Here is a 25,905-nt window from a genome sequence, read left to right as displayed (position 1 = left end):
CTTTGGGAAAAAAAAAGATAAGACACTCTTTCCTGCCTGGGAGACTAATCTCCCTGCTTTAATATCTTAAAAAGGGGATAACATGCGTGTCCCACCTACCTCATATGGATACTGAAAAGATAACTATAATTTTTCTTCTGTCTGACTGTATAGTGATAGCTGATAACATGACTACATGAGTATCAGCTATCTGATACTCACTGCAATACAAACATTGCAGGCAGATATTTTCATTTCCATTAAAACATGTATGGCTCAGTCATTATTTATAAGATCTACATCAAACATCAGCCAGCTTCTTCTGTAAAGGGCCAAATGGTAAACATTTTCAGGCAAGTGGGCCATAAGGTCTCCGCTGCAACTATTCAACTCAGGCATTATAGCACAAAAGCAGCCATATCCAATATATAAATAAGTAAGTGGGTGTGGCCATATTCCAACAAAACTTTATAAAAACAGGCAACAGAAAGGATTTGGTCCACTAGTTGTTTACTGTCCCTGGTCTACATCATTCTAAATACTGACGAAATAAATACTTTTCTAAGAAGTTCTTCTCCAATTTGGAAAACTTTTTAAAGCTAAACAAATGACAGTTTTCAAACTTTATAGGTATACCTACCTAGTGGTATATATTTTATTAGTATGACTTATACAATTAAGCCATTCCTGATAGAAATACACAAGTTTTTAAAACAGGGAAACTTACTTATAATCTTCATTTGCTGCTGTAAAAATGAAAGCTTCCATAGGGTTCCAACAGATTGTATTTGTTCTCATATCTAAGATAACCTGAGAAAGGAAGCATATAGTATCCCATTACCATGAAATTAATTACCTCTAAAATGGATGAATTTCCCACTTCCTTTCCTTTTTTCCCCACTGATTTAAGCAAATATTTCATAAACACCTATTATGTGTACAGTACTCAGCTCAGTACAATGGGAACAGAAATCAATCAGTAACTGCTTCTTAAATACCCAGGCAGAGTAGTAAATATAAAAATAGAAATGCTTAACTCCCAGTCCCCTAATCTCAAACAACTTATAGTTTAGTCAGAAAAATGTGACACATAATAAAACTTAAAATATAAACAAAAAAGTAACAAATGACTAAGTATCAAATTAGGGGCAAAATTAATGGTGAGCTTAGGGTTAACATAAAGAACTGTTTCTAAAGACAAGTATGATTTGAACTGACCTGTGAAGGATCAGTAATTCAGTGTTTCTCAACGGGAACACTATTGGCATTTTGAGCAGGATTATCTTTTGTTCTGTATGGCTATCCACTGTAGGATGCTTTGCCACTCAGGGACCTCCCACTAAATGTCCCTCTTGCATTCCCAGAACTGTACCTGGTAGGGGACTACAACCCCTGATTGAGAACTACTACATTATGAGAGAAAGGATAAAAGAAACATTGATAGACTAGTGGATGGAGCAAAGAAGCAATAGAAAGTAGCAGTGTCTAACAATCCCTACATCTATCAAAGTGACCTGCATGTGACAAACTCCAATTCAATGTTACCTTACTGACTAAAAGAAATAAATGAGGTGCAAATTAGAACCAGATTTCAGAGCACCTTGAAAGCCAGGCTACATTTTCTTCAACCTAAAATTAATGGAGCTCCATTAAAAACTGAGAATGTGCAAAGCAGGAGGTAGTAATAATGAAAAATAAATTAAATTAAAAAAAAAAAAAACAGAATGAGTGTTAGGTAGGTGAGAGAGGGCAGAAATGACCATTCATTAAACTAGTACCTCATGTCAGCATTCTGCTAAATGCTTAAAGTATCATGTTTTATTCTCAGCAAAGTGCTGTGAGATAGTTATTAATACCACCACCTTACAGGAGAAACACATTTTAGGTTAACTTGCTTAAAAGTCTGAGACCAAAGTTCATATAGGATCTTCCCATTAAATCACATGAATGAGTGAAATGATATAAGTGGTACTTTGGAAAGATTATCATATTTATCTATTTCAAACTTCAATGAATGTACTCTCCTAATATCTAGTTTGTTACATTACAAAAATGATTTAGGAATAACAAAAGCAAGTATTAAAAGCATTTCTTTTGTATGTGGACTATGACAACAGACTTGTGGCATCTCAGTAATGTCCAGCCCTTTCTGTCACTCAAAATTCTAGTATCTGAAATAAACTTTATACCCTTTTACTTACAATGGCATTCCTTTCCTTACTTACAGACAGTATCTGTCTTCCTCTTGAGAGTTAGCTTAAAGTTGTATTATTAGCTTTGATATGTAAGTGCTGAAATTACTACTTTAGAATTGTTAGGAAATCTGTTACTTTGAACAGGATAGTGCTTGCCTAAATGTCAAACTAGCATTGATCAGCATGTAACTGAACAAATAAAGCTTGTTATGTGAATGAGTTCTAAAACCTTCTGGAATAAAATACTGTACATGTCATATGATAATCATGGGGCTTGAATTTTATTGAATATTATTTGAATATTATTACACTGTTAAGTAACGGGATGCAATACCTTTAAGAACTTTCAATTCAGTAAGTATTAATTAGAGGCCTAAAATGTACTGGCATCATGGAAGACACAAGGATGTGACTAGGATACAAAACCTAGCAGAAATTTAAGAGTCTCTAAAAAGCAATGGGGAGCTGAAAGAACACGATTATCATCATGTAGAGGTCTAAGAACACCTGTATAAAAGATTTTTTTAATTCTGAGAAAATATTTGCTTCATATTTTTAGTCATTCTATTTACAGAGAAATATATAATGCCAACTGTATAAAGCAAAAGTCAAAACTGAAACTCACCTTTTTCAAAGGAGTAGCTTGCCTCATATCATACAGTACTATATTCCTGTCAGATGCACAACTTCCCAAGAGAAATGTCTAAAAACAAGTATAATAATCACCAGTTAAAAGCCAGACCTGGCAGCAAACCACATCCATTCAGTAAACAAATGATTTAATTGCCCTTAATATTTATGTTAAAAAACAAAGTCCATTTTAAGAGGGTACAATAAATCATCCATAATCTCAGGAACTTAAACCAAGTATTTTCATTGTAAAATCCCCATGCTTGTATTTTACTTATTTATTTATTTAGAGACAGAGTCTTGCTCTGTCGCCCAGGCTGGAGTGCAGTGGTACAATCTTGGCTCACTGCAACCTCTACCTCCCAGGTTCAAGCAATTCTCATGCCTCAGCCTGTGGAGGAGCTGGGATTACAGGGGTGCACCACCACACCGGGCTAATATTTTGTATTTTTAGTAGAGACAGGGTTTCACCATGTTGCCCAGGCTGGTATCGAACTCCTGACCTCAGATGAGCCACCTGCCTCAGCCTCCCAAAGTGCTGGGATTACAGGCATGAGCCACTGCGCCTGGCCCCCATGCATGTATTTTAGATGTCAGGGATGATAATGTACAGATATTATTGTGTTCTAATCTGTAATAAAACATATTTTACTTATCTACTCTTCAACTTAAGACTTGTTTCCTGTTTTTTACTATTATAAGTAATACTTCAATAAACATTCCCCCCCCCCCAACATTTAGATCTTCTTTTGAATTATTTCCTTAGGATAAAATTTCACAAATGACATTACTGAATCAAAAGGTATGAACAATTTTATGGCTTTTGATATTTAGGGCTAATTATTTTTCCAAAGAGCTGTACCAGTATACACTACAATGTGGGATATGTCCATTTTAATGCAACTGGGCAGCACTGGGTAGTGTCATTTAAAAGTCAATATCTGTATGACAGTATTTCCTAGCTACATAAATTGTTTTATTAGTAGTTAAATGTTTCTTTGTGTTTGTTAACTCTCTATAAATTAGGCCTGTCTTTTGTCCAACTGTTTGAAGATTTTTCTAATTATTTTATTTGTAAGTCAATTATAAATGTGCACGGTACTCACATAACCCCTTGGCATTAAGTAAAAATAAGCCCTCTATCATCCAGTGGATACCTGAAACCCTCTCTCTGTAGCATCATTCCTCCTTACTCATGGTTCCTGACACTCACAACTATTGGCTTCTGCCTACAATTATTTCCTACTGCAAGTATGGGGGCAGCAAGAAGAGCTATTTACTAACTAGTTGCATGGCCAGCTAACTCCTCCTACTGTCTGTACGCAGTTCAAATAACACATCATAAAGCTAATGTTATGATCATGATTTCCTCTCAGTTCTTTCTGAAAGCCTGCTATCTTAATGGCTGCTTTTCTGAGACTTCCCTAGTGAGGTCCCTCAACCTTTCTTGGATTCTCATTATGTCGCCTCAGGGTCTGACCAGGTTCCATTTCTAAAAAGGAAGACTTTGATGTGAACAAAGCAAAACAATCTACCTAGACCAAATGCCACCTTTCACACTGTAAAACGTGCCAATGATCAGCATAAACTTTTGGCTTTACCAGAATTCTAGGCATCAATATTTTAAGAGAAAATTATTATTAATGATTAGAGGAGACAAATACAAATACACTCCATTTGTTCACAGTAACATGCCCTTTCCATTAAGTTAAAAATAGGATAAGAGACATGCACACCATTTACTTTGACCACTAAGTTCATAAGGTTAATAGTAATTAAAAAAAAAAAACAGCTGAACAAATACAGCTGTTATACAGGCAAGTTTGAAAAATATGGTCACTAAGTCATCCCTAATAATTATGATTTTAGAATTGGTGATCAGCTCTTCTGACACAGATGTTCACCAAAGCAGAGAAGCAAAAGATTTTTTTGTTCCTTTAAATAGTAAGAACCAGTGTCTGTTTAGGTTTTTTTGTTTGTGTGGTTTTTTTTTAGTAAGTAATACCATCACCATCTCGAATTTGGATAGCACTTTTAAAAAATGTTCACACATGTTATCAACTTTTACAATTGGTCCTGCTCTGCAAGGGTAGCTGCCTTTTCATGCCATTTCTCTCTTCTACAACCAAGGGAAACATAAGGAAGGAAGATGGAGGATGGAGTGAGAAAGATATAATAGAGACAGATACTCCAGACCAGGGATCAGAAAACTTTTTCTGTAAAGGGCCAGAGAGTAAGTATTTTAGGTTTTGTGGGCCATATGGTCTCTATGGCAATTACTTAACTCTGCCATCATAGCACAAAAGCAGCTACAGACAATATGTATGCAAGAGAACATGGCTGTCTTCTAGCAGAGCTCTATTTACAAAAACAGGCAGTGGGCCACATGTGGCTCACAGACTAGTTTGCCAACCTATTCTAGACCTGTAGCCTCTCTAGAAAGTGTGTGTGTAAGTATGTGGTAGTTGCAGGAAGAGTGTCCTCTGATGTCTCAGTAATTCCTCAAGGCCAAGCTCACATCACACTGCAGCATCTCATTTTCCAGTACATCATACAAACAATTTTTATACCTTACTATTTTGACTCAACCTTACTTCCTACCTTTTATCAGGTTGGGTCTTTAAGAGCATAACACTTGCATATTAGGATTTTTCTCTCATACTACCTAAAATGGTGGCCTCGCAATAACTGCTAAAATTGGCTTATATATGCTATGATTGCCTTTTCTTTCAGCAGGAAAAAAGTATCCCTACTGAGTCTTCTGGACAATCAGTTCACCTATTGTTATGTATTAAGAAAAAGTTCAGAGAAAGATCTGGAGTCCAAGGGCTAGCTTAGCCTTCAGGACAGCCTCAATTTCTAAATTCAGACCTAAATAGACAACATGTAGTGGCCAATCTCCAACTCTTCCCTGAGGCCTGGAGGAACTGGGAATCATAATTCAGGAGGAACTGGGAATCACAATTCAGACTTCTGAGCAAAGAAAAATATAACTATAACTAATTACCATCTAGTTCAACAATAATCACAAATGTTTTTATGAAGCATTGGTACCTTACCAATTATAAATAGACAAAATGATGTCCAATGCTCCTTCTTCTGACCTCTAAGGCAGGTAGAAAAATTAACATTTTCCTAAATGTACAATGACATATCTATGGAACATGAGATTGAAGGCATGAGTAAAACTAAAGTTAAAACAAGACTGTATTTACCTGGATTTTACCCCAATGGGCAAATGCACACACCACTCCTCTAACAATGCTTAACTCTAGTATCTGGGACTAAACTGCTGGGAAACATGTTGGGATTTGAGCAAAGGTATCAGAACTCATTTACAATTGGGAAAATCGACAAAATGCCAAAACACCATTAAAATTCACAAGTTTCTATCATACATTCAAAAGTTTCCTGAACAGAACTGAAATTATTAAGCCATAATAAGGAAACAAAAAGCAAAACATACTTTAAAAAAAAAATTACCTCAATTGGGTTAAATTTAACACTACTTATACTGTCAAATCCCCAGGTCATTGAACATATAGGATTAGTTCTTTGTTCATCCCAAATGTCTACTTGCTGTCCACATGTGGCAAAAACAGCTTCTTTCCAGTGATGATCAATACCAGTATACACTGTCTTTAAAAGCAAAAAGGTTAAGAGGATTTTTTTCATTACAAATTCAAATCTGCAGAATAATATTTTAAATATATTTATCTACACTATCTTTTTTTGAGAAAAGCCCAAGAAACTTCTCTGAAGTCCTTACTTAAAGGGGGAAACAATACCATAAAGAGACAAGACATTTTAAGAATGAAACCAATTTTGTTTTAGAAATTACTAACGTGTTTCCAACTACAAATTATCTCTACCTCATACTCATACCCCATTCCCCTATCCCTTTAAGAACATTTAGAACTTCTTGAAACCTAAAGCAGAACCTAAATATTATATACTAACCATAATATTGAAGTGACAAAGTGATTTTTAAAAGGTATATTTAATTTAAAGATTAAATCTAATTTTGGAATTGTTTGCTTAATATAAAAATGTAAACATTATAAAACATGGATAGGCCAAATGTTCTAAATTATTCTTATGCTAAAACTAAACCACCCATCATCTGATTTGCAGAATAATTTGGTAGAAACATTAACAAGATTTACACATGATGCATAATACTATAAAATTTCTTCATTTCTTAAAGGAGTCTTTCAACTAAGAAATTCTGAGTTTTGTGTAAGATCTATGATGACATAAACTAGACAAGCTGAAGCATTTTCTGAACTTCTATCTTTTTCTCCATGGTCTTGCTATAGGAAATGTTTCATTGTATCCTCTAGCTAAAAACAAAAATCAAACTCTACTACAATGAATACCAAAAAAAAATCTGTTAAAATTCTTTAGCATCAAAGGACTTTAGCTGCATTAAATATTGTGTAAATGGGTCAACAATTACAGCCTAAAGTCTTTTGTTTCTTATTTGCATCTTCTTCCCCATCTTTGGACATTATAACTATAAAATAATTTTAAATAAAAGAATGTTAATAGGCAAGCTATTAGTCAATTTACTTTTGTACCTTTCCTAATATTGTATGTAATGGCTCTTCCTCGTCTCCATAGCCTGGCCCATCCATTTTCCACTGCTTCACAGTTTTGTCATCACCAACCTAGAAATATTTGTTTTATTATGATGATGATAATGAACAACAGTTACAAATTAAAACTTGCCAACACTTATATCAAATTATAAGCATCTTGTTTAAAACAGATAACATACCATATCATTCCAGTATTATACTTATTGATGCATTTATATCCCACCTTGTTTTAGTAAAGATTTGTGACAAATATATAAAGTACATAAAACTAAAAATATAATGAGTAGAGCAAAAGAAAAACAAGAACAGGGGCAAAGTTAGGTCATGCATATTGTGATAAACATGGCATTTCAACTTAGAGAAAAAATGGATTACAAAAAATGGTATTATAATATGTGGTTAGTCATTTTTAAAAATTGAGCCAATTTGATACCTTATGTGAAAATAAAATTCCAGGTAATTTTAAAAATAAAAAATAAAATGAAAAACATGAAAATACTGGAGAGAAGCCATTGTTATAATATTGAAATAGACAAAGTCCTTTTCTGCATGAACTGCAGAAACTACTAAGTCAGTGGTTTTCAAACGGTGAACTTTGGGCCTCTGGAGGACCCTGAGAACTTTTCAGGGTCCACGCGGTCAAAACTATTTTCATAATGTTAGTAAAGACATAGTTTGTCTTTTCACTGTGCTGACAGCTGCACAAATAGTAAAAAAGCAACAGTGAGCAGAACTGTTGGCACGTTAGCCCAAATCAAGGCAAAGCAACAAACTATAGTAATTTAGACATGAGTATTTGGCAGACATGTTTACGCTATCAGGTGAAACAGACTACAAAACAGAACATATAATGTAGTTTGAGGTTGAAAACAAAATCATAAATGTGGTACTGTATAACTGCATATATACCAAACTGCTAGTTTTAACTTAAAATCTTACATTTATATGTTAGATGCAATCTATATCCACTTTTTGATAAAAACATTAACAAAGATATATTTATCTATGGGAAGAGTATGAATGTAGCTCTTTTCCGACAGCAAATTCAAAAAGGAAAACACTTCTTGCAAAACAGTTTACAGTGCCCATGAGATGAAAACAGTAAGTGATCAGGAAAGGTTTTGGTACTAAGATTACACAGGGATGTCTTTTGTTGAGGATGTCGATGAAGAGAATCCTTAACAACATCCTTATGATAGACAAAAAGTATTTAATAGGGCTACATCTTATTAACCACTCTGAATCTGAGCCACTGGCACTATACTAAAACTCAATTCTAGAAACCTGATCCTAATGGGAGAACGTTAAAATGTAATCTGGTACCAGGTCTTGACTGATCTGGCTTGACCCAAAGAGACATTTTAGCACTTACAGAATACAGGATAAACTGTGTCCCTGAGCACCCCGTTCCTGAAGACAGTATCCCTCCATCAAGTTTCTGATAGTGTCTGCAAGCTCAAGACTGAATTTCATTGTAAATGACCAAGCTGTTCTGCAGTCTACCGAGTACAAACCTCAGCGGACCACCAATTCTGGGAAATGTTTTCTCATTTTATAGAAATGAGTAGCCGAACAAGAATACGTGCCTGGCTAGAACATCTCATCTCCAGGCTGGTTATGCTGAAGAAGGAACTGTTGGTATTACAAACTGGGATATCTTAGTGAAGTTTAGGTAATAAAAGTTCGTGTTTTGCAACACTGTGTACTAAAATTTTTAAAAACATTCTTAAAGTTGTACCAGCAAGTAGTCTTCACGTGTCTTATCTCTGACAAAGCACACATTACTCAAAAATATCTTTTTGGTTGGGTGCGGTGGCTTGCGCCTGTAATCCCAGCACTTTCAGAGGCCAAGGCGGGCGGATCACTAGGTCAGGAGATCGAGACCATCATGGCCAACACGGTGAAACCCTGTCTCTACTAAAAAGAAAAAAAATAAAAAAATTCGCCGGCAGTGGTGGTGGGCACCTGTAGTCCCAGCTACTGGGGAGATTGAGGCAAGTGAATGGCGTGAACCCGGGAGGCAGAGCTTGCAGTGAGCAGAGATCATGCCACTGCACTCCAACCTGGGCGACAGAGGGAGACTTCATCTCAAAAAAAAAAAAAAAAAAAAAAAAAAAAAACTTTTTGAAAAAGGGAGGTGGGCATGGTGACTCATGCCTGTAATCCCAACACTTTTTGGGAGGCTGAGACAGACTTGAGCCCAGGAGTTCAACATCAGCCTGGGCAACGTAGCAAGACTGTCTCTTTAAAAAAATAAAGTGGGGGGAAATAAGTGGTGAATATGAAACATTTTCAGTCTTTATTCATTTCTTAAAATGTTTTTAATTTACAAATAAGTTATATATATTTATGATGTACAACATTGTGTTTTGATATACGTAGACACTGTGGAATGGATAAACCAAGCTAATTAACATATCTGTTACCTCACATACTTATTATTTTGTGGTGAGAACATTTAATTCACTTTCATAGGAATTGTCAAGAGAGCATGTTATTAACTATAATCACCGTGTTATACAACATCTATCCTATCTCTTTGAAATTTTGTCTCTTTTGACCAACATCTCCCCAATCTCCCTCCCTCAAAGCCCCTAGTAATGACCATTTTACTCCATTTCTATGAGTTTGGCTTTTTTAGACTCCACACACCTGAGATCATGTGGTATTTGTCTTATTTAACTTAGCATCATGTCCTCCAGGTTCATTCATGTATGCTGCAAGTGACAGGATTTGCTTCTTTCTGAAGGCTGAATAATAGTATTCCTGTGTGCGTGTGTACTTTTTTTTTTAAATTCATTCATCCATTGCTGGACACTTTAGGTTGATTCCATATCCTGGGTATTGTGAATAATGCTGCAAATGAGCCTTTATTCATTTTAAGCATTAAAAAAAATACACTAAGTCATCTGGCTGAGCTACTAATCAATATATCCAAAAGAATAACCAAGTGTAAGAAGCCTTAGTTGCCATCCATTCCCACTTGCCAGTCAATTCCTTGCACAACATTGGGCTTGCAGGGTCAGGCAGCTTATCTGCACCCCTCTAGTGAAAAGTAACTGAATGCTTTGCAAGGTAGCCTATTCTGCTTTTTGACAGCAAATAAGTTTTTTTTTTACACTAAAACCAAATCTTTTTAACATTAACACCTATTTCCAGTGCCTCTCTATGGAGCAACAAATTAGTCTACTTTCTTTTTCACATGACAATCTTTCAAATTGTAGCTATCAGGTTTCCCAGAAGTCAACTTTTCCCTTTATTATTCTCTTGCAATCCAGCTTCTGCACCCAGCCAACCTGGATTGCAACCTACATTTTATAACTCAGCTCAACCTGTTTTTTAAAAAGTCACCAGTAAATAAAGAATAAGGAAGACCTATTTGACTGATTAGTGCATGTGTATACAAAAACTGTTGTATAGGTAGGTCAAAATACTTGAAAAGACATACACCAAACTAACGGTGTTAGAAGTGAAAGACTAGAATTACACAATCTTTAATTTTCTATTTTTTACATCTCTACATTTCTAAAATGTTTTCCTCAGTCTTCATTTTTCATTATTCTTTGTAGTAGTTCACAAAACTGACTATTCCTTCCTCCTAGGAACTATGCTCATTCACAGATTCTTTGAGCTCTGGCTACTCCCAGAGTTTTCCCACTTCCCAGAGGTGGATGGGCATTCCCCAAGGCTACTTCCTTGACATCTTTGTATTTCTATATTTTCCTCTTCGTTTCCTCCCAATGATGCCGTACTATGGCTTCAATGATTAGTTCTATATTGATGATGTCAAGTTCAGCTCTGACCTCCCTCCTGAGCTCCAGACCTGCATCTGTAAAGGTATGATAGACATCTTCACTCCAACAGCCCATTAGCAGTCCAGTTTGTCACATCATATCCTTCCCATTGCCACCCTTCCAAACTTGCTGGTACTCCTCAGCAACAGGAACCAACCTCTTCCCAGGTACCTCTCAGTTGTCAAACCTGTCAATCCTCCAAAGTGTCAACCGCTGATTTCCAGTTTTCAGTCTCCATAATAAGGTAGCCTCTTATTATTGCCTGCCAAACTATTAAAATGGCCTTCAAACTGATCACTAACTGCTGTCAAATTACTTAACTCAAAGCACAGCTCAGATTTTGTCGTTCCCCTTGTTAAGAAAGACCTTCAATGAACTTGAATTGGTATTTGTACACGAATGGTCACGGCAACACTATTCACAATAGCCAAAAAGTGGAAACAAATCAAATGCTCATTGATGAATGAACGGATAAACAAAATGTGACACACACAATGGAATGTTATTTAGTTACAAAAAGAAAGGAAATTCTGACATGTACTACAACATGGATAAACCTTGAAGACAATTATGTTAAGCAAAATAAGCCAGACACAAAAGGCTTATTCCACATAAACAAAATGGTATAATTCTTTAAAATATGCTTCTATTTATATGAGGTACCCAGAATAGTCAAAATCACAGAGGCAAAAAGTAAAATAGTGGTTACCAGGGGTTGGGGACTGAGGGGAAAGAGGAGTTATTGTTTAATGACTATAGTTCCAGCTGGGGAAGATGAAAAAGTTCTGAAGATGGGATGGTGGTGATGGTTGCACAGTGATGTGAATATATTGGATGCCACCAAACTGTATATTTAAAAAGTGAGTAAATTTTATGTTCCGGATATCTTGCCACACACAGGCACAAAACTTCGATGATTCCTTACTATCTGACTAACAAAAGTACAAATTACTCATCTTAGCATCAAAAATCCTCCAGAGTAAGCCAAACTCTTTCTAGACTCACCTCTCATTAATTCCACTTTTGTGGTAAATTGAGTATTAGTTTAATCATGTTAAGTTATGGGGAAGGCTGAATTATATAAAGAAAACTAGTAATTTTCAAGGTTTAATAAGCTATTTTGCATTGCGAAACTCCAAAAGGGCCTAGGAACAAATAAAAGAACTTGAAAAAAATGTATTCAATTAGATTATTCTTACCCATGTTGATCAAATTTAATGACTTAATGGTATTACACTTACAGTGAAAAAAGAAGTCCCACAAAAGCGAGTACACATTCCTCGTACAAAGCCTTCATGTGCTTGTATTGTACGGATACAATTCCGCTGAGTTAGGTTCCAAATTCTAACCTATGATAAAGCATACCAGGAAATTTCAGTGAACTATAAATGTAAAATGTTCAGGATAAATTCAACACTGACAAGGCTACGAATCACTCTACTGGGCACCTAAAACCAAAATCCTTTGGATTAAAACAATGCAATGCATATGGATAAGTATATCGACGAGCAAAAAATATAATCTGGCAAATACTCTGTTGATTCTAAAGTGCTGCAAAACTTTTTCACTTGCCATAGTAGGAAATTAAGTGTTGACAACATCTGTGAAAAAACTCATACTTAAATACTTTAATTATAAACATGATTATTTAATTGACTGTCAAACTGATCCTTAAACTACTGCATTTATAATTTCTTAGGTTTAAAGAAGAAAATACTAAACAGTATTCCTAGCAAAATTTAGTCTTGAGAAGTAAACTGAAATCTAATGAAGTAAAACCTACAGTAACTAAAAACTAAAGGAAAAAACATTTGTAATACAACTACTTTTAGTTGAAAATATCATCTAGAGTGCCACTTGCCTCTCCATCACACGCCCCAGAAAGGACAGTAGCCAGGTTCTTCGGATGCTTTGCCAAGCAATTGACTCCATCACGGTGACCATCCAGCGAAGCAAGGAATGGTTTTGCAAATACTCGTTCCAGTTTGGTAGCATTTAAAGCTCTTACATATTCTCGTGGGACCTCAAAAGGATGTAAAGTAGGATCATAGTTTCTTGGAACTGAAACAAGAATGATTCTTCTTAATAATTCACACTTAATATTTCCTGCAGTCTTCCTCAGCTAATCACTCTGTTATTCAATAAGCATTCAGTTAGTGACATTGTTCTATGCCTAACACTAAGAATACAAAAGTAGAGGACCTGCTGTTCAGAAATCTTTCTGAAATTACTGGAAAATCATGGGATGCATACATCTTGCAAAACAATTAGATCCTAGATATATATACATGCAGCCTTTCCCCCCTTTTTTTTTGAGATGGAGTCTCGCTCCGTCACCAGGCTGGAGTGCAGTGGCGCAATCTTGGCTCACTGCAACCTCTGCTTCCCAGGTTCAAGCAATTCTCCTGCCTCAGCCTCCCGAGTAGCTGGGATTACAGGCGCGTGCCACCACGCCCAGCTAATTTTTCTATTTTTGGTAGAGACGGGGTTTCACCGTGTTGGTCAGGCTGGTCTCGACCTTGTGACCTCATGATCCACCCGCCTCGGCCTCCCAAAGTGCTGGGATTACAGGCATGAGCCACCGTGCCCGGCCTCCCTTTTATATGTCCTAGTACACTCTTCAACTGGGTTGTAAAGTGTTCACTGTCAGGGCTTCCAATACACTTTTCATTTGTATTTCCTTATGCCTAGCACAGTTTCTGGGACAAAACACATGCAAGATGTTTGCTCAACAGAACTCTAAGCTTCCTGTAGGGCAGGGAACATTATTAATCTCTGGTGCTAAATACTGTGCTGATAGACACACGAAGTTGTGATTATGATGATATTATATAGGTATTATTTACTGACCACTTTCTATGTTTGTTTACTTAAAAAAGACTCACCTAAGAGTTCACCAAGTGCCAGGCACTGTTCCAAAAACCTTAACCATTTAATCTCCACAGGATCCTACTATCTCACACTTTATTGATGAGAAAACTGAGGCATAAAGAGGTTAAGTAACTTGAATATGACACGGAGCCAGGATTCAAACCAAGGCAGTATGGCTCCAGAATCTATGTTTTAACTGTCCTGATATGCTGCCAAACACATTGTCTTGGTTAATAATCATGCTTAGGGCCGGGCATGGTGGCTCACGCCTGTAATCCCAGCACTTTGGGGGGCTGGGAGGGACGGATCACGAGGTCAGGAGACCGAGACCATCCTGGCTAACACACTGAAATCCCATCCACTAAAAATACAAAAAGTTAGCCAGCGGGGGTGATGGTATGTGCCTGCAGTCCCAGCTACTCGGGAGACTGAGGCAAAAGAATCGCTTGAACCTGAAAAGTGGAGGTTGCAGTGAGCCGAGATCGTGCCACTGCACTCCAGCCTGGCTGACAGAGCGTGACTTCATCCCCCCCCAAAAAATATATATATATACATATATGTATATATATAATTATGCTTAGAAAATAATTTTAAGCTCGTATGACTAAAAAACTCAGTGAATAAAAAGTAAATGCATCTTCTTACCCCATGACTTCATCCTGCTGTTTCTTTCTGACTCCCTGGTAATGGTATTATATCTAACATTCAACAAAGCTCTAGCCTAGGTCATTCTTAGGTATTCCATCTTCCATATTCCCTACTACCAAAACTCAAAGTCCTACTCATCATCTCTTTGCAACACTTACTCATGTTTCCTTTTAACTCTTTATTTCTAGTAACTTAGTTGTTTTGTTTGTTTGTTTTTTTGAGATGCGGTATCATTCTGTCACCCAAGCTGGAATGCAGTGGTGTGACTACAGCCTACTGCAGCCTCAACCTCCAGGGCTTAAGTGATCCTCCTACCTTAGCCTCTCACCTCAGCCTCCCAAGTAGCTTGGACCTCAGGCATGCACCACCATGCCCCATTAATCTTTAAATTTTTTTGTAGAGACAGGGGTCTCCTTATGATGCCCAGGCTACTCTGGAACTCCTAGGCTCAAGAGATCCTTCCACCTTTGCCTCCCAAAGTGTTGGGTTTATAAGTGTGAGCCACTGCATCCCCAGGCAGTTTGGGTCTTCATTATCTTATACTTGGGCTACTTTAATATCATCCCTACTTGATTTGGTGGCAATTTACACTATTATCAGATGTCATCTTTTTTTATTTTTTTTTGAGATGGAGTCTTGCTCTGTTGCCCAGGCTGCAGTGCAGTGGTGCAATCTCGGCTCACTGCAAGCTCCTCCTCCTGGGTTCACGCCATTCTCCTGCCTCAGCCTCCCGAGTAGCTGGGACTACAGGCGCCCGCCACCATGCCTGGCTAATTTATTTATTTATTTATTTATTGTATTTTTAGTAGAGACGGGGTTTCACCATGTTAGCCAGGATGGTCTCCATCTCCTGACCTCGTGATCCACTTGCCTCGGCCTCCCAAAGTGCTGGGATTACAGGCGTGAGCCACCACGCCCAGCCTATCCGATGTCATCTTAAAACAGCTTTTTACATGTCACTCCCATGCTTAAAACTTCCAAAGGCTCCCTATATAGTAGTCTTCAAACTTTCTGTGTGCCCCATTAACAACAGAGTTTTTGAGCAGATCCCTTCTCAACATATGTGTATGTTAATGAGAGCGTATCATTAAAGATGTTCCTTTTTTTTTTTTTTTTTGAGACGAGTCTCCCTCTGTCGCCCAGGCTGGAGTGCAGTGACGCGATCTCGGCTCACTGCAAGCTCTACCTCCTGGGTTCACGCCATTCTCCCGCCTCAGCCTCCAGAGTAGCTGGGACTACAGGCACCCACCACCACGCCCGGCTAATTTTTTTGTATTTTTAGTAGAGACGGGATTTCACTGTGTTAGCCAGGATGGTCTTGATCTCCTGACCTCGTGATCCACCCGTCTGGGCCTCCCAAAGTGCTGGGATTACAGGCATGAGCCACCATGCCTGGCCAAAGATGTTCTTTTTTTAAGAAAAATCTTGATTTAACACTGTGATAGATTTAAAGGTTCTAATTTCAGCTTAATTCAATGTTTGGTTTTAATGGCTACTATTATAAAAAAAATTCAAGCGGTACTCACTTTCGCACAGTACTGTATTAACGGGACGACATGCATACTGGAATCAATTCCCCACTTTGCAAAGTTTAGTGGTTAACAGATGTGATTTCAATCACTGTAAACCTCTTAAAGAGTGGGACTGGTTCAGTTAATATGGTACTGTGCAAAGTGCAGAATGCCTGTACTTCACAAAGAAAGCATACCCAAAATGATAATGTCCATAGTTGGCTACGTTTATTTAATACATTTAATTTTCAGTCTCATCCATCAATTTTGCAAAGATTATTTTTGAAGTCTAGAAAATTTCTATCTACTCTGATGTCAGCAGCTGTTCCTACAACTAAAATTAGCATTTTAATAATTTCAACAAAAGTTTAAAAACCCCAACAAGATAGATCATTTTGTTTCTAAATCTCTTCATGTGGGCAAAAATGAATCTTTATAGATGGAGAAACTGACATTTATAAAGCAACTATTATGTGCTAGGTGCTGTCTAAACACAGTGCATACACGAACATGATTCTTCCCATTTTTGGAGGCTAAGTCTGATGGGAAAGACTATTAACCAAAATAATAATCATGAGACAATGTAATAAACACTGTGAGGAAGCGATAGCATCACAGAAGACGGGTGCTGAAGGGGGCGGGGCTCATGCAGGAGGTAAGCAGGAATAGATTATTGTTCGGTGAAAGTTTTCCAGAGAAAGCGGCTAAACTGGGTAAGGGTGTGTGCCACAGGAGGCCTTAAAAAAGATGACTGAAACGCACTGAGATTTGCAAGGGTGAATACTAAACCACTTGTGGGAAACGTAGTGACTGACGAAAGTGGCAAGGAAGGTGGGACCAGAGATTCAAGGACTGGGAATGATGCCAAATCCAAGTGACAAATCTAATTTATATTTTAGAAACATTACTGCCTTGTGACAAACTGTAAACATCTTTTGAGCAGAGACTTCTTAGCAACCAAAATAGTGAAATACTGTTTTCGCCTCATCTCATCTCGCTTACTCCTCAAACTGACACAGCCCTTCTTTCTATGCCTTAGGTTCATTCCTGCCTGAAGACATTTGCTCCTGTTATTCTCTTTACTTAGAATAATTTGCTTATGCATGGTTGGTCCCTTGTCATTTAGGTATCACAAGGTACAATTTATAAGTGGTTAGCATGTTAACGGGGGAACAGACCAGGAAGGATAAATTAACCTCATTTAACCATTCTTTCATCAAACTTCTTAAGGGATGGTAATAGAAAACTGAAAACTGATGCTTTTAAATTCATCTGTCTCTTTCAACATCCAGAACTAATGTGAAGTAGTAAAGTGGCAAGAAGAGCAGTAGGAAGGTTTTAAAAGCCTGTTCAACTCTTAGCCCTTCAACCCACGAGTTTGGCTCATTCAAGTCCACTTTCCAGTAACAGGAACCTGAAGACAATTCCAGAGCAGCAGCTGGAATTTTTCTCCACTATAGACAACTATTTCCCACTCACCACTAGAGGAAAATTCTTAGAATAAGCACTTGAACAGACTTTACTTGCTATCCATGCAGTTCCGCAGCGACTCTGTAAGCACAAAGTTTGCCTTAGCGAAAGGTAACCGAGAAAGAACCAGACCGGAGTGCCAGCCTCCCTCGGCTTTACTCCGCGAAAGCCGAGGCTAGACCCAAGGACTTGCGGAAAGCGTCTCTTTCTCCCTACCAACTTATCTTACCTCTCTGTAAGTCCAACTTGGTTTCGCGGACATAATTGTCCGGATTCCGGCTCAGCATCTTCACCTTCATCTTGGTTGCTCTTCCGGCTGGACTCCACGAGCTCTTCGCTACGAGTTCCGCCCACCGCCACCCCCTCCCACAGGCGACTTCCGTTTTTCCCAGACTACTTCCAGTCACGTGACTCGCGGAGCGGCGGCCGGCTGGCTCAACTGGATCCTGCGGCGCTCCGTAGTTTTGCCGGCAAACGTTAGCAAGGGGCGGTTCTTTAGCTGTGCAGTCGCTTCTGCGTCTGTGGGCTGGAGCATTTGTGGGCGAGGCAGGGCGGAGACTCGGGAGAGGCTGGCACCTCCCCTCCATCGCGCTTTCCGCCGGCGTGACGTAGCAGCTGTGACCCATTCTTGCCCCCTCAGTACTAGAGTCTCGCGGCTTCGCTCACGCGCCTTGGGCATAAGAGTCCTCTCGCTGGTACCGGAGGTGGACTTGCGCTCACAGGGGGCGACCGTCGCCACGGTGGCGGCCACTGCATCGCGTCCCACCTCCGCGGCCCTGGGCGCCGTGGTGTTGGCGGGCCCCGAACCTATGACTGGCCAGGGCCAGTCGGCGTCCGGATCGTCGGCGTGGAGCACGGTATTCCGCCACGTCCGGTATGAGAACCTGATAGCAGGCGTGAGCGGCGGCGTCTTATCCAACCTTGCGCTGCACCCGCTCGACCTCGTGAAGATCCGCTTCGCCGGTAAGAGCCCGCCCAGACACCGGGCTGCATCCTCTCACTGTCAGCCCGAACTGGGTGGTAAAGATTCAGAAGGAGGCCTGGATCTCTTCCGCCTTTTCCGTTCTAGGGGGAGGAGGAGCGTTGAAGGGGGTGCTGTCCGCGTTGGCTAACCTGAACTAGATTTGAGGAAATGGTGCTTGGTAGAGGGGTCGGCCTGCGATCTTCCCCGTTCCTCAAGACTAAGAGAGGGGGCGTGTATGTAGAGAAGTCTGAGAAAAAACATCCTCATTGGCAGAGAAGATGGGATTCAAAGCCTGATTTGTAAAATAAAGAAGGGATTGTCACATTTTAAGGTTTAGTCCTCACACGTGCAAATCATTCACTCTTGGAGGAACTTTGAAATCTTAGCATACCCACGTGGTTTGGCAGCTCGACTAGTATTGGGATAGAGCGTAATCTTCAGCCAATGGTTGGGAGTAGATTTGGAAAAGAATTCTCTTGAATGTTTGCTCTTTGGCATTTATAGAATTGTACAAGTTCCTGTGAAAAAATAGGTAGCTAGAATCGAAATACTATTTTAAGTGTATTAGATGAATTGAGTATGTTGAAATTAACAAAGCATTTTAGGAGTTAAACTCAACACTAAAGTCTGGAAAGAGTTTCAAAGATGATCTTTGATAACTGAAATTGCAGAAAATAGTTTCCAAATAAAGTTATTACAAGTTCTGCCTTGAGAATTAAATCTACAGAAATTATTTTAGCATTAGGTAATTCAGTTCACTTGATTTATATTCTCTTAATATTTGTAGACTGCAGTATGGGCTACAGAAGTATCTAATAAAGTTCTTGCCTTCAGGGAACTTAGAATTTAATTGTAGGCGTTAGACTTAGTCATATAAAAGATAATTCTAGACAACATAAAATCAAGAAGTACAAACACAAAATATAAATACAGGTAAACCGTCAAGAAAATTCTACATTGCTGATGGCCATATGTATCTTTAAGGTTCAATGGAAGATTGGGGCTTGGGGTTTCCCATAGAAGGGCTAATATTTTGACAGCTGGAGAGGAAGCAAGAAGCCATTCTATGAAGGAAAATCATCGAAAATTATGGAGAATTATCTCTAGAAAAAATACCACAAAGGCATATAATTTCATGAAGTTTTATGATGCACGCACAAATAATTATGTTATTGACAAGTGATCTTTATCAAGTATTTACTAGGAGCAAGGCAGTGAACTATGCTTTAGATGCATTATCTCATTTATTATCCTGTAAATCTATTCACAGGAACAATCCTGTGAGTTTATGATATCTGCTGTACAGATGAGGATAACAGAAGTTGACTAACTTGCCCAAGTCACAAGTTTATAAAGATGGATCTGGGATTTAAACCCAGGTAATCTAACTCTGGAACCCTCTGGCACTTAACCCATCACCATATTACCTCTATAAGTACCTGTTATACGATGATTTGAACATTAGAAGAATTTTAGACTTGGCTGCAGGTGCAGGCATGTATGACTTGGTGTCTCTCTTCAGTAGCATTTTATCTAGGAGCAGAAGAGGTGATAGTCGAGGTGATCATTGAAGAATAGTGTGGTTGGCCTGATGAGTTTAGACAGTGCTTTGAAGCATATCATTCCTGAGGACAGGGAATTCTTGGTACCTGAGAAGATTAATAGTCTTGATGAATTGGGAAGAATATTAGGAGGCTAATGGGGCTGAGGTGACAGATAAAAGGATTGAGTTTGGATTGGAGGCCTAAATTAAAGATCTAGGAGTGGAAGCAGGACTTTGTAATAATAAAGCTTACAGTGTAGCTGTGAAATGGTGATAGAAAGGAGGAAAATTTAAGAAGATGATAATGAAATAAAAATTTATTGATTATCAACATCAATGCTGAATAACATACTATAGTTTTTATGCTCCATGTAATTAAACTCATTTAATAAAGTTAAAATCTAATGATGACAGGGTGTGGGGGTTAATTCTGAATGCATGTGCTATTAAACCAAACCTGGAATTTTTCTGTGAGTTCAGGTATAAATTGGAACTCAGAGGTGTCTAGACTGGTAGAAAGATTAGAAATTACTTCATATGAAAAATGACTGGAGGAACTAGTTTAGCTCGGGAGAGAAAAAAACCTCAAGATATTTAGAGAACTTCCATGTGGGAAAGGCGGCTGCCTTATTGTGGGTTGATCCTAAGGTCAGACAAAGGTTGAGTGGAAATTACAGGGAAGCAGATTTTGGTTTGGCAACGTGGTAGTGCTCAGAAATGAAATTGATGATGACCAGAAGTGGTTCAGATAGTAGCTGGATGACAGAAGTTAGAAGATATTCTTGTATTAGGTGGAAAGATTGGATTGGATGATTATTCAGGCTCCTTCTAACTTTACTATGTAATTTTAAACCCTCAAGAATGATGAGAGAGCCCCAACAAAGAATGAGATATAAAAATAGTAATTTTTTCAAATACCCAAAAGCCTAATCTGCAAGTTAAAGTTATGTGTGAGCTTTTGTAAAGAATGTAGACAGTATGACTATATCCAAAATATTAAGGAACCAAAACATAAAATTCAGTAACAGTAGTGCAGAATAAAGTTGTATAAGTATGTGGTATCACAAGACCCAGTAGCATAAATAAACTAGTACTTATAGAGTGCTTGCAATATGTCAGGCATAATTCTAAGAGCTTTATATGTACTAACTCATTTAATCCTTTATAATTTTTAGAGTTAGGTTCTGTTCTTTTTTCCTGTGGTACAGAAAAACTCAGGCACAGAGCAATCAACTGACTTACGCAGGGTTGCAAAGTAATTGCTAGAACTAGGATTCAAGCTCAGAAAGTCTGTTTCCATAACATATGCTGTTAGTTTGAAACCATGAGTGGGTAGTTTGGTATAGCTAAAGGGTAAATTAAAATGCTAGAGATGAAAATAAAGAATGATTCCAGAAAGTTAAGCTGCCAGATTGACGTTATCTTTTATGCCATGTGAAAATGGAAACTGGCAGTAGAACCACAACCCTTAGTAGAGCAGGTTGTTAGGAATGAGAGATCAGGGCTAGTAGCACAGGGATGGCAGTTGAAGCCACTTAATGGTTGAGACACCACCCCTGTTTGGTGGAAATTGTGCCTATGAATCAGCATTTAAGGATGGGCAGAGAAAAGGGGGCCAAGGAAATTTATTGGCGAAGAATCAAGAGGACATTCAAGAAAATGTGGTGTTAAATGAGCCAGAAGAGAGGGATTTACACGATATCAGGTGTATTAAGGGGTTCTTAAGAGAGGACTCCAAAGTGCCTCGAAGGTTCTTAATTAGAGCGCTTGCAGTAATTGGTAAAGCTCAAACCAGATTGCAGTGGGGGTGAGAGAGTCCCTGCTGAGATTGTCTGGGGGCCAGGGAGGGGCTGGTTTTCTCATTGCAGACGCTTACCTGATAAGGAGGCACTGGAATCAAAGAGGAAATACTTAGGAGAGACTTAAGTCTATTTAAATACTAATGGGAAAGAACTGAAATCAAGGAAGAGATTGGGAAATGGAGGCAGGAGGATAAGGAGTAAGGTGTCTAACTAAGGGGGGTTATCTGAAGAAGCAGGATCTAGAACAAGCCTGTTTGACCAGAATGCTTAGTAGGAAATAAATTTTACCTTTGCTATCCACACACAAACATTACTGAAACACAAGTTTCATGAAACATTACTTATCCTTACTACTTGTAATGTCATTTATATTTGTTTTCAATTCTAGTCTGGTTTTAAAGAAAGATACTGGCAATCTGTTCAATTGGTTTCTTGATTCATCTGCAGTTTTAAAAACACCAATATAGAGCACAGGTACGGGGGAGATTAATTTCATTAAGAGAGACAAACTCTTAATTGTCACAGAGTTGTCACAGAGGAAAGGAGGAGTAAAACTAACAACCAGCAAATGAAACAGGTTGTGTTAGGGTGATAGTGCTAGATGATAATTTTTTAAAAGTCATTATATTGTCTTTCTTTGAAAATGAATTTAAAATTAGTGTCCTGTCTTGGCTCCTTTCTGTACACCAAACTTTTTATCTTCAGCTTGTGTCCATTGGCATTTTTTTAGTGCTATGATAGGCCGTTGTAAGTTATTTGATAGGTACTTAGATCTACATACTAATTTGTTAGTGGCAAATGTTTTTAAAACGATCAAGGGGTCATTTAAGCCACCCATTGTTCCCCTACTTTTTTGGCACCAGGGGCTGATTTCATGGAAGACAATTTTTCCATGAATGGGGGTGGAGGAGGTATGGATGATTTCAGGATGAAACTGTTCCACCTCAGATCATCAGGCAATAGATTCTCATAAGGAGTGTGCAGCCTAGATCCCTTGCATGTGCAGTTTACAATAGGGTTCGAGATTCTGTAAGAAGCTAATGCCACCACTGATCCGACAGGTGGCAGAGTTCAGGCAGTAATGCAAGCAATGGGAGCAGCTGTAAGTACAGATGTAGCTTCGCTCGCACTCCGCCCACCTAGCTCACCTCCTGCTGTGACCCAATTCCTAACAGGCCCTGGATTGGTACCGGGAGTTGGGGGACCCCTGATTTAGACCAAAAAAATTTACTGTGTTTTATCTATATAACAATTTTAATTTTACATTAGGGAGATTATAGTTCAGCATTGGTTTATACCTATGAAAAGAACAGGTAGTGTTTTTATAGTTGGTTTTGCTTTTTACCTCAAGAGAGAAATGGTATTGTGAGTTTATTGAGAGGAAAATGGAAAGTTCTTAGAAAAAGCGATCTATACGGAAGAATGAGACACACAGAATCCAGGGGAAGCATCAGAAAGTTTATAAATTACACAGGAAAACATTTCTCAAGAGCCTGTCATTCTGCTGCCTGCCTTTAAAGTTGTTGTCTTATATAAACCTCAAAAAACCCTGTGAGGTACATGACTTATCCCCATTTTATAAGTGAGGATGCTGAAGCTCAGAAAGGGTAAGACCATGTAGCAAATTAGGGAAGTTACGTATGAAACCCAGGTCTTCTGACAAAACCTGATGTACTTTAATCTCCCTTCATGCTGTAACATTGGCAGGTTAATGATGAAAGAAATTGGCTTTTCCCCCTTTGCCTGGCAATGGTAGATAGTGATTCTTCCTTGCCAGGCTGGATTATACACAGTGAGGTAGTGGCAAGGGGACAGTGAACCAGGGATGCTCATATGGCTAGTGGAGTGTAATTTACATAAACTTTCTGGAAGGCAGGTTCAATACGTATTTGTAACTTAAGTTTATACCCATTGACCCATGTCAGTTCCCTTTCTAATAACTAATTCTAAGGCAGTAATAAGCGTTCATGCAAATTGTTGTACGGAATGTTCTTTAGAGGACTTTTTATAATAGCCAAAAAAAAAAAAAAAAGAATTCGTATGTCAGATGGAGAAATGACTGTGTAAATCATGGGATATCTATAAGATGGAAAACCATAATGTCATATGTTAAAATCTTATTTGGGGGAATCTGTTGAATAACAAGGGGGAATGCTCACAAATAATCCTGAGTGGAAAACAAAGCTGTATACAAAATTATATATAGTAAAATTACAAGTTTGGATATCCTGTAGTATAATGTAGAATGGTATGCATAATGTAGAATGCTGTTGCCGATTACTGAGATACTTAATACTCTACTTATAGAATTAAGTGATTTTTCAAAGCAGTAAATAAATAATTGATACTGTATTATTCCTTGTGGTTTTCTATAACCTGCTCACACCTTTGTAATTAGTCCTTTTAACTACCCCTCATGCCCTAGAGTTACCCTATTTTGAATGTGCTTTCTGTTTCCTACAGAGAGATGAAATGAAAAAGTGCCAGATTTATAATCTAGATTATATTTTTTACAAAATTGGCAAGAAGACTACTTTAAATGCTGATGATGCTAGTTGAAAACTGATGGTATCTCAAAGTAGGATGATGGCAGTGTGAACTGAGACATAGACAGGTGCAAGAGTAATTTGTGATGTAGAATCAGAAGGACTTGTTATTTGATAAAAAGGGGTGGGAGGGAGGAGGGTTCATGGATAGTCCCCAGGTATCTGGTGTGGGCATCTATGTAGATGATGATGGCGTTCGTTGAGTTATATGGAACACTCAAGTAAGAGCAGCTTCAGAAGGAATGGGGAAAACTAGTTCAATTTTGGATATGTTCAAGTGAAATGCTTTTCTACTTTCTACTTGGATTTTGATGTATGTTGGTGGGGAGGATAGAAAGAATTTCAAGGAGAAAAAGTTTACCCCATCCTCTGCATTTTCTTTCCTGCCACTCCTCAGTCTTGCTAGTATTCGATATAAATTGAGGCTCCTAGCTAGTTTATTTTTTGAGTAATATTTTTTAACATTCAAATCCTTAACCTTGGAGCAAAAACAAAACCTGAGTGTTGAAACCTAGTTACCTAGGTTTAGTATGCCCTCAATAAACACTTGAATAATGCCCTCAACACTTGAATATGCCCTCGATAAACACTAAGCCTAGTTACCTAGGCTTAGTATGCCCTCAATAAACACTTGAATAAATTCATGAATGTAGTAGTTTTAAAATATTAAAGCCTGGGCTGGGCATGGTGGCTCATGCCTATAATCCCAGCACTTTGGAAGGCTGAGGTGGGTGGGTCACCTGAGGTCAGGGGTTTGAGACCAAGCTGGCCAACATGGTGAAACCCTGTCTGTACTAAAAAAAAAAAAAAAAAAATACAAAAATTAGCTGGGCATGGTGGTGCGTGCCTGTAATCCCAGCTACTAGGGGAGCTGAGGCAGGAGGATTGCTTGAACCTGGGAGGCAGAGATTGCAGTGAGCCAAGATCGTGCCACTGCACTCCAGCCTGGGCAATAGAGCGGGACTCTGTCGCAAAAATATATGTTTTACATATTTTTATATATATAAAAGCCTGGAAAATAATTTTTTCTACCTAAAAAAGTTTTTCTTCCAAGTTTATCTCCTTTATATAACCAATTGTACAGCATCTGTATTTATATGTGATACAGAGCTAGAACTTTGTTCTTACCTGACTTTGTGTATCCCTTGATGCAGTGAGTGATGGATTGGAACTGAGACCGAAATATAATGGAATTTTACATTGCTTGACTACCATTTGGAAACTTGATGGACTACGGGGACTTTATCAAGGAGTAACCCCAAATGTATGGGGTGCAGGTTTATCCTGGGGACTCTACTTTTTCTTGTGAGTAGATTTGGGAGATTTTACAGTATTAAATAAAAAAGGAATT

At 38.3% G+C, this 25,905-nt stretch overlaps 2 protein-coding genes across 5 annotated transcripts in view; one reads left to right on the top strand and one right to left on the bottom strand.

The window, feature by feature from the left end:
- Positions 1-18,455, bottom strand: part of DCAF13 (DDB1 and CUL4 associated factor 13) — a 28,411-nt gene extending 9,956 nt beyond the window's left edge. Inside the window, 8 exon segments of the mRNA XM_055287014.2 lie at positions 707-789; positions 2,800-2,877; positions 6,288-6,443; positions 7,385-7,474; positions 12,441-12,548; positions 13,061-13,260; positions 17,929-18,349; positions 18,351-18,455. Coding sequence (XP_055142989.1) covers positions 707-789; positions 2,800-2,877; positions 6,288-6,443; positions 7,385-7,474; positions 12,441-12,548; positions 13,061-13,260; positions 17,929-18,349; positions 18,351-18,455 — 1,241 coding nt within the window.
- SLC25A32 (solute carrier family 25 member 32) overlaps positions 18,301-25,905 on the top strand; it is a 37,447-nt gene continuing 29,842 nt past the window's right edge. For 3 of the 4 annotated variants that reach the window (XM_055287016.2, XM_063642928.1, XM_063642927.1), the window contains exons 1-2: positions 18,509-18,662; positions 25,709-25,859. In XM_055287016.2, the coding sequence (XP_055142991.1) occupies positions 18,509-18,662; positions 25,709-25,859 (305 nt within the window). Of the gene's footprint in view, positions 18,663-25,708; positions 25,860-25,905 lie in introns of all 4 variants that reach the window. The other variant, XM_055287015.2, reaches the window with a different exon arrangement.

Source organism: Symphalangus syndactylus, chromosome 7 (genome assembly GCF_028878055.3).
Source record: "Symphalangus syndactylus isolate Jambi chromosome 7, NHGRI_mSymSyn1-v2.1_pri, whole genome shotgun sequence".
NCBI classification, from domain to species: Eukaryota; Metazoa; Chordata; class Mammalia; order Primates; family Hylobatidae; genus Symphalangus; species Symphalangus syndactylus.
The sequence above is the reverse complement of the archived record's forward strand: the minus strand, read 5'-3'. Positions and strand labels throughout refer to the sequence as shown.